This window comes from Pseudorasbora parva, chromosome 1 (assembly GCF_024679245.1).
Source record: "Pseudorasbora parva isolate DD20220531a chromosome 1, ASM2467924v1, whole genome shotgun sequence".
NCBI lineage: Eukaryota > Metazoa > Chordata > Actinopteri > Cypriniformes > Gobionidae > Pseudorasbora > Pseudorasbora parva.
The window spans coordinates 392,501-405,000 of NC_090172.1; the positions used below are offsets into that span (position 1 = coordinate 392,501).

Below are 12,500 nucleotides of genomic sequence, written 5' to 3' on the forward strand. Positions count from 1 at the left end.
ACCTTTTATTTTATAAAAAACATATTTAACAAAATGACTTGGACTCTGAACGTGCTTGAAAATCAAATGTCTGAACAGGTTGTGTCCAAATGTAAAGTTTACATCACTAAAATGTTTCCTGTGAGATTTTACCAAAGATCCTGTGTGATGTGTTCTCCTGTCACAAACACACACTTCTGTCTCTAAACACTGGCCAAATGTGGAACCGCGAGTTTTCCCAGCAGTAAACGTGAAACATGGCTCCGCCCATTAGGGGGAGGAGCCTGATACGGTTTTGGCAGGTGTTCAGTTTTTAGCCTAATATAGCTAATATATTTTGATTAATAAAGCGCTCCAGATGATGATCCCTTCACCTGAGCACTACGGTTATCTTCTCATTATTTGATCAAATTGTGACGCGTCACCTCAAAACTTCATTTAAAACTTAGAAAAGCGGAGACTCCAGTATGTAAAACATTACTCAAATAGACTGACAGAACCTTTCATAAAGGTTTAGACCCGAGGCTGCAGTTTCCTCACAATCGGCCGACTTTCCTCTCGCTGCAGGAGGTTTTTAGCGGAGAACCCCTCAGACTGTGATTGGGCGGGTCTTGACCTAATTAGGCAGGTCTTGGCCGTGATTGGGCGGGTCTTGACCTAATTAGGCAGGTCTTGGTCGTGATTGGACGGGCCTTGACCTAATTAGGCAGGTCTTGGCCGTGATTGGACGGGCCTTGACCTAATTAGGCAGGTCTTGGCCGTGATTGGGCGGGTCTTGATCTAAGTAGGCAGGTCTTGGCCGTGATTGGGCGGGTCTTGACCTAATTAGGCAGGTCTTGGTCGTGATTGGACGGGCCTTGACCTAATTAGGCAGGTCTTGGCCGTGATTGGACGGGCCTTGACCTAATTAGGCAGGTCTTGGCCGTGATTGGGCGGGTCTTGATCTAAGTAGGCAGGTCTTGGCCGTGATTGGACAGGCCTTGACCTAATTAGGCAGGTCTTGGCCGTGATTGGGCGGGTCTTGACCTAATTAGGCAGGTCTTGGCCGTGATTGGGCGGGTCTTGACCTAATTAGGCAGGTCTTGGCCTTGATTGGGCGGGTCTTGACCTAATTAGGCAGGTCTTGGCCGTGATTGGATGGGCCTTGACCTAATTAGGCAGGTCTTGGCCGTGATTGGATGGGCCTTGACCTAATTAGGCAGGTCTTGGCCGTGATTGGGCGGGCCTTGACCTAATTAGGCAGGTTTTGGCCGTGACTTCATTGGGTGCTCTTCTCTCAACCATGATGGGTAAATATGATTATTTTTTCAACGCTGTAACATTTTCAGATTGATCACGGTTATAAATGAAGCTGAAATCATTTTGAAAGCATCCTGTAGTCTCAGTTTAAATGATGGCATTGAGTCATAAGCAGGTCCAACTCTAATATTACGACAATATAAACGCTGTAGCTTACATGCTAATGCTAACGTTGTAAACTCCTGACATGTTTAAACCCGTTTACAGTCGTGAGTTAACGGCGCGTCGGTCAGGATTCGACTCGTCACTGCAGTAATGAGATTGTTCTTACTTGAATCTGACATTTTTAAATGAGTGTGGTGTTTATTTGAACAGGTTTGATCCTGTAATGTTCTCCGTTGGTTGAGCTGTGTTTGTGACTGTAGTTTGTGCTGCTATTTACTATTTTGTGTGCTTTATTGATTTGCTCCTAATTTATTTTGTTAATTTTTCATTTGTTTTTGAGGAAATGTCATTGACTTGTACTTTTGTCGAAGCAAATTATTATTTTAATGAAATGTTTTGTGAAATAAAACGCCGCAATCCTTGAACTCTTTCTCAGTCAGTGTTTTATGTTGCCAGCATTTCTGATCATTTTCACACAATTTGCATAGGACATGCAATATATCAAAAGAAAGATCAGACCCATGTTAGCATGTACATGGTGAGACACACACACACACACACACAGCTGTGCACAGAGTCTCATTGATTCACTAGACAAAGAGTCGATTTCACTGACACTATTCATGAACACTCGCCCACAGCATTAGAGATGAATACGCTCTGTGCGTGTTTATGACACATCATGGACTACGATAACTCATTTACACAATACACACGCAAAAAAATGCTCTTCTTACTCAGTATTCTTGTCTTGTTTCCAGTCCAAACATCTAAAAATGTCACATTAAGAAACATTTACTAGACAAGCAAAAGTAATTGTCTTGTTTTGGGGAAAATAACTCAAAATGAAGAGAGTTTTTGCTTAAAATAAGATCAATAATCTGCCAATGGGGTGAGAAAAATAATCTTAACTCAAACAGAAAACAAGATTATTTTTCTCACCCCATTGGCAGATTATTGATCTTATTTTAAGCAAAAACTCTCTTCATTTTGAGTTATTTTCCCCAAAACAAGACAATTACTTTTTCAAAGAATTTTTAGATGTTTGGACTAGAAACAAGACAAGAATACTGAGTAAGAAGAGCATGTTTTGCCGTGTAGAGGCTTGTGTGTGAAACTCTTCTGGAATAATATCAAGTTTCTTCATCGCTCGGATGCCTGATGTCCGCACAAAGCTCGTCCGATCTCGGGCCTTCAGCAAAGAACAGAAAACTGAAGTCCCAGCACACCTGACTGAGCTCAGTCATATCATCATCCTCGTTATCTATCGTGTGTAATGATGTCCGCTGTAGTCACACAGGGTTAAACCTGGACAGAAAGGGCCTCAGATATGACACGAGAGACGACGGGAGATTTATAGCCGGCATATTAAACAGCAGTCAGCCGTCCGTCTGTGTCCGGAAGCTCGGATGCTGATAGGGATCGCTTTAAAGTCGGCCTGACCGGACAAACTTCTTTATCTAGATCGATTATTACAAATTCTTCATACTAAGAGCTGGTACGGATCGTTACCGTGTCTTTGTCCTGTGTGCATTCTGTGTATTTTTCAGTTTTTTATCCTCATTTGTGTTTTCTTTATTATTTGGAAGACTTTGTGCAGCTGTAGTTGGTATGAAAATAAAATGAAACGTTCACTGAAGGGATCTTTGGGCTGTTTTATAGCCCTTAGGCCCTTTGTTTGAAGCGTGTTTGCAGCCGTCTCTGTCTTCGTCTCATGTGGACTTCAGTTAACGTGACCTCCGCTGTAATGGATGGCATGCAGAGCTGTCTAACAGAGCCGGATGCCCAGGGGCTCGTGTCGGAGAGAGATGGTTGTGTTTGCCCTGCAGTGGGATGTTCATTTGCAATCCAAACGCTCTGGGGTTTTTCAGCTCTACGTTTCCATGTGAACGCCTCTCTTTTGCATATGAAAGCACGTGATTATGATGATGAAAAACTCATTACACAATGAGCCGCTGTGAGAGTCACATGCTTGATATCGTGAGCATGTGTTGACCGCGTGTGAGCCGGATCTGAGCCGACACGGCATACCAAGACATTTTGGACAATTTCATGCTCCAACTTTGTTGGAGTTCCTTTCGCTGGAACTAAGGGGCCAACCTCACCCCATAATCCCCCCTCCACTAAACGAGGATGATGGCGTGTGTGAGCATGTTGAACTCATGGGCGTTGGTGTAGGGGGGACACAGGTACTAGTCCCAATCAATATTTTAAGATGGCAAAATTGTCCCCACCAATATTGTAGCGAACTCCTTCGTGATGCTCTATGGATCGATTCCGACGGCCACCTTCCCTTGAAATACGGAATCGTCCTTTACAAGCAAAATGACGCGTCCCGCAGTAAACCAATACGGCACGCGATGCACAAGATTGAGATTTAGCGGCTTTGCTGCCATAGCGACGGAGTCTCGAGAACAAGCGCTGGAAACTTGCGCGGTTTTTTAAAAACCTGTCGAGCTCGCGTTCGGTATCAGTGGGTCTGTCCAGTGACTGACGACGAACCTAAGAACAGTAAATGAGGGAGAGAACATCTGACCCTGTACAAACACTCACACACACACACACACACACACACACACACACTCACACACACACTCACACTCACACTGCATCAAAGCTACAGCTACTGATCTTCAACAGGCCTATACCGGGATAGGAGGAACACCAGACAAATACAGTCCACAAGCACTGTTTATATTAAACATGCCATCTTGTGTGTTTTCTTTTTTCCAAATCAATTTTGAAAATAAACTATAGTGCATTTCCATGCTCAGTAACATAAATAATAGACTATAATAAATATATATATATAAAACATATTATATATAATCTGAAATATTATATATAGTCCCACCAAAGCTGAGACTAAACCTACGGCTTGATGTCTCACATCTCTCAGACACTGGAGGAACAGGAACTGAGTCACACACACACACACACACACGCACGCACACACAGAGCCCTGTGGGAAGAATGTAGTGTGTGTTGTGTCTCATAGCATGAATTCCAGTGTGTCTGACGGCACGAGACACATATTAATAACAGTATATTATCATAACGCATCATCATCACTGCAAACAGCTCCCTATCCGTCAGTCTCACTGATGATGTCAGAGTCTCGCTGATGTCAGAGTCTCGCCGATGATGTCAGAGTCTCGCTGATGATGTCAGAGTCTCGCCGATGATGTCAGAGTCTCACTGATGATGTCAGAGTCTCACTGATGATGTCAGTCTCACTGATGATGTCAGAGTCTCACTGATGATGTCAGAGTCTCACTGATGATGTCAGAGTCTCACTGATGATGTCAGAGTCTCACTGGTGATGTCAGAGTCTCACTGATGATGTCAGAGTCTCGCTGATGTCAGAGTCTCGCTGATGATGTCAGAGTCTCGCCGATGATGTCAGAGTCTCGCTGATGATGTCAGAGTCTCGCCGATGATGTCAGAGTCTCACTGATGATGTCAGAGTCTCACTGATGATGTCAGTCTCACTGATGATGTCAGAGTCTCACTGATGATGTCAGAGTCTCACTGGTGATGTCAGAGTCTCACTGGTGATGTCAGAGTCTCACTGATGATGTCAGAGTCTCACTGATGATGTCAGAGTCTCACTGGTGATGTCAGAGTCTCACTGATGATGTCAGAGTCTCGCTGATGTCAGAGTCTCGCTGATGATGTCAGAGTCTCGCCGATGATGTCAGAGTCTCACTGATGATGTCAGAGTCTCGCCGATGATGTCAGAGTCTCACTGATGATGTCAGAGTCTCACTGATGATGTCAGTCTCACTGATGATGTCAGAGTCTCACTGGTGATGTCAGAGTCTCACTGATGATGTCAGAGTCTCACTGATGATGTCAGAGTCTCACTGATGATGTCAGAGTCTCACTGATGATGTCAGAGTCTCACTGATGATGTCAGAGTCTCACTGGTGATGTCAGAGTCTCACTGATGATGTCAGAGTCTCGCTGATGATGTCAGAGTCTCGCTGGTGATGTCAGAGTCTCACTGGTGATGTCAGAGTCTCACTGGTGATGTCAGAGTCTCACTGATGATGTCAGAGTGTCACTGGTGATGTCAGAGTGTCACTGGTGATGTCAGAGTCTCACTGATGATGTCAGAGTCTCACTGGTGATGTCAGAGTCTCACTGATGATGTCAGAGTCTCACTGATGATGTCAGAGTCTCGCTGATGATGTCAGAGTCTCGCTGATGATGTCAGAGTCTCGTTGATGATGTCAGAGTCTCGTTGATGATGTCAGAGTCTCACTGATGATGTCAGAGACTCGCTGATGATGTCAGAGTCTCATTGATGATGTCAGAGTCTCACTGATGATGTCAGAGTCTCACTGATGATGTCAGAGTGTCACTGATGATGTCAGAGTCTCACTGATGATGTCAGAGTCTCACTGATGATGTCAGAGTCTCACTGATGATGTCAGAGTGTCACTGGTGATGTCAGAGTCTCACTGATGATGTCAGAGTCTCACTGGTGATGTCAGAGTCTCACTGGTGATGTCAGAGTCTCACTGGTGATGTCAGAGTCTCACTGATGATGTCAGAGTCTCACTGATGATGTCAGAGTCTCATTGATGTCAGAGTCTCACTGATGATGTCAGAGTGTCACTGATGATGTCAGAGTCTCACTGTCAGAGTCTCACTGATGATGTCAGAGTCTCACTGATGATGTCAGAGTCTCACTGGTGATGTCAGAGTCTCACTGATGATGTCAGAGTCTCACTGTCAGAGTCTCACTGATGATGTCAGAGTCTCACTGGTGATGTCAGAGTCTCACTGATGATGTCAGATTCTCACTGATGATGTCAGAGTCTCACTGATGATGTCAGAGTCTCACTGAGTCAAACTCAGCTCTTCATGTCCACACAGCAGTGGCACACACACACACACACACACACACACACACACACACACACACACACACAGCACACACACACAAACTCAGCTCTTCATGTCCACATAGCACACACACACACAAACTCAGCTCTTCATGTCCACATAGCACACACACACACAAACTCAGCTCTTCATGTCCACATAGCACACACACACACAAACTCAGCTCTTCATGTCCACATAGCACACACACACACAAACTCAGCTCTTCATGTCCACATAGCACACACACACACACACAAACTCAGCTCTTCATGTCCACATAGCACACACACACACACAAACTCAGCTCTTCGTGTCCACACAGCACACACACACACACACACAAACTTAGCTCTTCATGTCCACATAGCACACACACACACAAACTCAGCTCTTCATGTCCACATAGCACACACACACACACACACACACACACACACACACACAAACTCAGCTCTTCATGTCCACATAGCACACACACACACACAAACTCAGCTCTTCATGTCCACATAGCACACACACACACACAAACTCAGCTCTTCATGTCCACACACACACACACAAACTCAGCTCTTCATGTTCACACAGCACACACACACACACACACACACACACACACACACACACACAAACTCAGCTCTTCATGTCCAAACAGCACACACACACACACACACACAGCTCCACACACACTTCATGTCCAGACCTGCGACTGACACACACACACACACACACACACACACACACTTAACAAAGACAAAACAAGACACGTCCTGTGACCGACGCAGTGCATTCTGGGAGCTTCTTTCACTCCGACAGGAAAGCTCATTTCATTCGCAGTGTAACGATCTTACAGTACAGCAGATCTACACTCGGACATCATGGTCTGATTTACTGCAGTAAAAACGGGTTACAAACTGTGTGTGTGTGTGTGTGTGTGTGTGAGAGAGAGAGAGAGAGAGAGAGAGAGGGGGGGGGGTGTGTGGGGGTGTGTGGGTGTGGTTCAGAATAAACAGCAGAGATATGGTTATTATAACAGGCTTTCAGCGCCACCTGCCGGCCGAGCATCACTACTGCACAATCTGCTTCCTAATTCACACTCTGTGTGTAAGATCGTCTTTAACTCGTTAAACTAAATTAAAGTGTTAAACTCGCGTGGAATTATAGGTCATTATTTTGCAAGTAAGTGCGCATGCGCGTAACGCTGAGGCGTTTGGCCTGCCGCGTCGTGTCAATAGAGGAATAATTTATCGTGATAGTAAGAATCTGAAACACTTGTGATAAAGAGAAATATAAAAATAAATACTTATGGAAGAGCAGTTATTTCGCATGACTAGCGTCTGGTGCTCAGTTAGCATTATTAAGAGTGTGTGTGTACTGCTCGATTAACTGAGAACTCTTCAGCTCTGGCAGGTTGTTGGCCTTGTTCCTTTCGTTGCCTCTATTGCTCTCCGCTTTTTGTAAGTCGCTTTGGATAAAAGCATCTGCTAAATGATTAAATGTAAGAGTTTCGTTAGACGTTTATTTAATAGACAATCCCGGAACTGTTGTGTTATGGCTGCACACACACACACACACAGATAACAGAACTGCTGCTAATGTTCCCATCGAGTTATGATGGCGTTGTTTTTGGCTCATAAACCTCTAGTTTCTTTCTTAATGGATCCCATCGTGTCATTCTTCAAGCATTGGTTCTTAAATGAACGTTACGTTAAACGAACTCCCATTAACGCGATGTGTGTGTCATCCTTCCAGAAATTCGTTTTAGTGGACATAAATAACATTTGTGTCCCAGGACGTATTTCTCCAAACACACACACACACACACTGAAGTGAAGAAACCACTTATGAACTGGTGGTGTGTGTGAATGCACACACTCTGCAGAACCTTCAACCCAGCTTATAATTTTAGGTTATAAGAACGTTTCCCTAACGTTCTCATTAAGTTCTAAAAACGTTTTTCAATGTTCTAGGAACGTTGAAATGTCCAGTTTGTGGAACGTTGTATTAACGTTCTCGTTAGGTTCTAACAATGGAGTATGATCAAATATAATATTCCTGTTTTTTCCTTTAATGTACTTGCTTTTGTTTATTGGCATCTTATTCTTTCTTAAAAAAAGCTAAAACCACTTTTATAATTGAGTTTTATATTAATATTACATTTATATTTAATACATAATTAGTTTACTAGATTTTTCTTCTGATTGTAAAAAAATAAATATATACACGAAAATAGCATTTCAGTGTCATTAAGTTGTCTCTGGATATACAAATTATGTATCTGAAGTTTGAGAAAAAAGCTGTATGACTAATTTGTAATGACTAATACTTTTTTTTATGTAGCAACGTTTTTAAAACGTTCCACTAACAATGTAAGAATAACGTTTTATAGCTAACGTTTTTAGAACGTTTCTCAATAGCAAATAACGTTGGCACAACGTTCTAAAAACGTTAATGCAAGAATGTTTTTTGATAACTTTGAGAGAACTTTCAGAGAACGTTAGCCAACGTTCTGAGAGCATTCCCTGTTAGCTGGGAATAAAGAGGCCTGAACACACACTGAGGTTTGTTAAACTATATTCACTTAAAGTCCAGATGTTATGATCCGAGTGAGCGTGAATCTCCTGTGATCGAGTGTGTGTGTGTGTGTGTGTGTGTTTAAACACTGAAGAGCGTGACGTCACAGTGAGCTCAGAGAGGCAAACCAAAGCTAAGAAATAAAGCAAGTCTTCAATAGAAAGAAAGAAAGAAAACGTGTTTATAAACTACTTCATCTGTATTTAAGACAGTCTTCATGCCGGTTCACACGTGTTGTAGCTCCGCCCCCTCGCCGCTCCTTCACCGCTTCTTAGGGGGCGTGGCCGTCCGGGGCGGGGTCACAGGTCGCCCGGAGTTCATCCCGCCGTACTGATACTTCGCCTTCTTCTCCGACGGCTTCAGAATCTGAGAACAACAGAGCCGAGCGTTAGTGTGACCACCCAAACACTACTATACACACAGATATATAATACACGTGCCATTTCTGCCACAAACCAGCACAAATCAGGCTTTCGTAATTCATAATCACGACTCAAACATGACTGAGAGGTGCAGTGTGTAGCGTTTATAAGGATCTATTGACAGAAACGCAGTATCATATGCATAACTCAGCAGGAAGCAGGAACCTGCTGAAAATCAGTTGTATACTGAGCCAGGCCCGATTGTCCTTAATCTTTTCCTGTTTTAAAAATAAATAAAAAAATAAAAAAAACTGTGTTCTCAGTGGTGTATAAAGACCGTTACGTGCTTATTATCCTAGAATGAGCCGTTTCTAAAAGTGTAAAGTTTAGTGGAGGGGGGGTTATAGGGTGGGTTTTTCAGGGGTTGGCCCCTTAGTTCCAGTGAAAGGAACTCTTAATGCTTCACCAAGACATTTTAGACAATTTCACGCTCCTGACTTTGTAAGACCAGTTTGGGGACGGCCTTGTTGTCCTGAATATCTGTGATGATGATGATGATGATGATGTGATGGAGCGTCTACTGATGGCGTAACGTATGTGAGGGGGTGCCACTAAATGTAGAACATTTTCAAAGTGCGCGATGACTGAAGAAAGGTCGGGAAACACTGGATTGATGAATTCAGTTATCTCGGCTATTTGGCACGGCAGCGCTTAAACGCGAGCAGGAACAGAAACAGCTGATCGCTTAAACAGCCGTTCCGATATTAATCTCGGGGTAATTACCCTGAATAATGATATAACCGGTTTACTGAAGAAAGTGCAGGTTAGGAACAACATGAGGGTAAATAAATGAGGACAGAACTTTCATTTTTGGGTGAACTAGCCCTCTCTTTAGTTTTACTCCAGTATTGTACCTAATGTTACATAGCCCAGTAAAATAATTTCAGTTAGAGATTTTATACTGTGTAATGTAATATATTAATTGTTTTATATATTAATGACTTTTTCCATGGATATATGATTTTATTAATAAAGTTATACAAATACTTTCAATTAATTGACTTGGTAATTGTTTCTACAGTCCAGCTCTCGTCCCCCATTTCGTTTGAATGTTTTTGTGCTCTTTGGACATGAGCATCATCATAAATCAGCCTGTTTTACACACCTTTAAGAATTTCCCCATTAATGTGTCATATATCACTGAAAACGGGAGAATCTCAGCTTTAATGTGGTATATGGCTCATATTCAGGATAATTATGCATCAAATGTGTTGCAGTTTTAAAAATAAGCTTGTGTTTACACTGGAATTTCTCAAAACAGGATTTTCTGAGCCTGAAATTCAGCAAATCTTTAACATAGCCATCCTCAGTTAATATTAGAGATATCACGGTTATATTTTAACAGAATGCTCTTTACATATGTAGGATGATTTTATGTAGAAAACAGTGAATCACAAAAAATGACTTTAGGAGGGTTTTCTCAGACAGGGTCACATATATCTATGATGGCCCCAGTCTGACCTCAGCAGACGGCAGTAATAGCGGACGGGAACACTAGATGAGATTCGTCTGATATGAGGTAAAAATAACACAAATACTGTTGTGTTTCTCACAGAAACCGATCGGTTCGTGTCTTCAGACATCAGTGTGTCGTCACCAGCAGCAGGGTGTGTGTGTGTGTGTGTGTGTTTGTTTGTTTTGCTCTCATAGAATTGTTCCCCATTTACATCATTATATGACCGACACACAGCAGCGGTTGAGTTAAATCTTCATCTGTGTTCTCCTGAAGAAACACACACACCTACATGTGGATGCCCTGGGGTCAGCAGATCAACATCAGGCTCATTATTGGCTCAACTATCGCTTTAGTGACTGAAGCACGGCAGCTCTATATGACCTTCAGTGCATCCTGTTGGTATATTTGTGGTGTGATTGTGGATAAAGATGGCGTGGTCGTGTGTGTGTGTGTGTCACCTGGAAGGAGCACATGAGGGTCTCGTCCACACTCATCATGCCTCCGGCGTTGTCGAATTCTCCGCAGTAGTTGGGCGCGGAGAACAGCGTGACCAGCTGACGCTTAGCGAAGAACTCGTACCCGTCCTCCACCACCTGAGGGACAGAGGACACTGGGGTCAGAGGTCAGCAGGGGTCAGCCGAGGGGTCAGTAGAGGTCAGCCGAGGGGTCACCTGATGTGCGCGGCAGATGAGGTCCAGGTCGTGGCGGTTCAGGAACTTGCTGACCACATCGGCCCCGAAGGTGAAGGAGACGCCGCGGTCATTCTCACCCCAGCCCTGGACATCCTTATCTGGGTCTGACCACAGCAGGTCACACAGCAGCCCTGCACACACACACACACACACACACAGGAAACTGCTGACTACATGCAGATATCAGAACACTCTTAAAGTACTGGAGATAGTGATATGAACATGACCGGGCTGACATTAAGCTTCTCCTTCAGACAGTAAAGCCGTCATTCAATTGTCCGAGTAAAACATTTGCTTGTCTGGAAAAAAAGTTTGATGTGTGTGTGTGTTGGTGTGTGTGTGTGTGTTGTAAATATAACTTATTCTGAAGCAGTATTCTCCCCAGTGTTCAGTCAGCTTTGGCATATTTTAAATCTGCATATTTGTGATTTTTAACCGTTTATAAAAGGCATTTGCCCCTAATCTTATTAAATATAGGCTGTGCTTCAGGTTTCATATTATATTCTTAAATTTCATATTTTACATTAATTTAAAATAAGACACCATAGAGCTGTTACCAATCAATTAAATAATTTACACTGAAAAATTACAACTGCATTCAATAATATTTTGAGATTTGGGTTTTTGAATAAACATCAGTTCATACACATTTTTACCAATACATTTCCATGACTTAGACAAATATTCATGACCTAAGCTTCCATGAAACATCTGTGTGTACATGTCAGATAAGAAAAATCCATGTTTAAATGTCAAATCACAGCATATCTTTAACTAACTAACGACAAGCTGTGTGGTTTAATACAAAATACAAAAGATGGTTAGAAAAAAAATCTGTCGGACTCTAGCAATGAATCAAAGGGACACAAAAATGAAAATGTGACGTTTATCTGTGTGAGAAATCGAGCCGTATTTATTTCCTTTTTTCCCTCAAACACAACGCTATATCCACCAGCACTTCACTTCCGGTGAGGTCAATAACACACACTCTGGCTCATATACCCAGAGAAGAGACGGCTGGTGGATATAGCGTTGTGTGTGAGGTGGTAAATGATATAAATACGGCTCGATTTCTCACAC

General features: G+C 42.9%; 2 protein-coding genes across 2 annotated transcripts in view; one reads left to right on the plus strand and one right to left on the minus strand.

Annotated features, from left to right (window-relative positions):
• LOC137079069 (leucine rich adaptor protein 1-like) overlaps positions 1 to 1,808 on the plus strand; it is a 7,323-nt gene extending 5,515 nt beyond the window's left edge. Inside the window, exon 2 of the mRNA XM_067447052.1 lies at positions 1 to 1,808. This exon is cut by the window's left edge and continues 1,224 nt beyond it. The gene's annotated coding sequence lies outside the window, so the exon portion shown is untranslated.
• Positions 1,809 to 8,833: 7,025 nt separating this feature from the next.
• LOC137079329 (serine/threonine-protein phosphatase PP1-beta catalytic subunit) overlaps positions 8,834 to 12,500 on the minus strand; it is a 13,970-nt gene continuing 10,303 nt past the window's right edge. Inside the window, exons 6-8 of the mRNA XM_067447334.1 lie at positions 11,400 to 11,551; positions 11,187 to 11,321; positions 8,834 to 9,216 (exon numbers count right to left, since the gene is read on the minus strand). Of these exons, the coding sequence (XP_067303435.1) occupies positions 9,112 to 9,216; positions 11,187 to 11,321; positions 11,400 to 11,551 (392 nt within the window). The 3' untranslated portion in view covers positions 8,834 to 9,111. The remainder of the gene's footprint in view (positions 9,217 to 11,186; positions 11,322 to 11,399; positions 11,552 to 12,500) is intronic.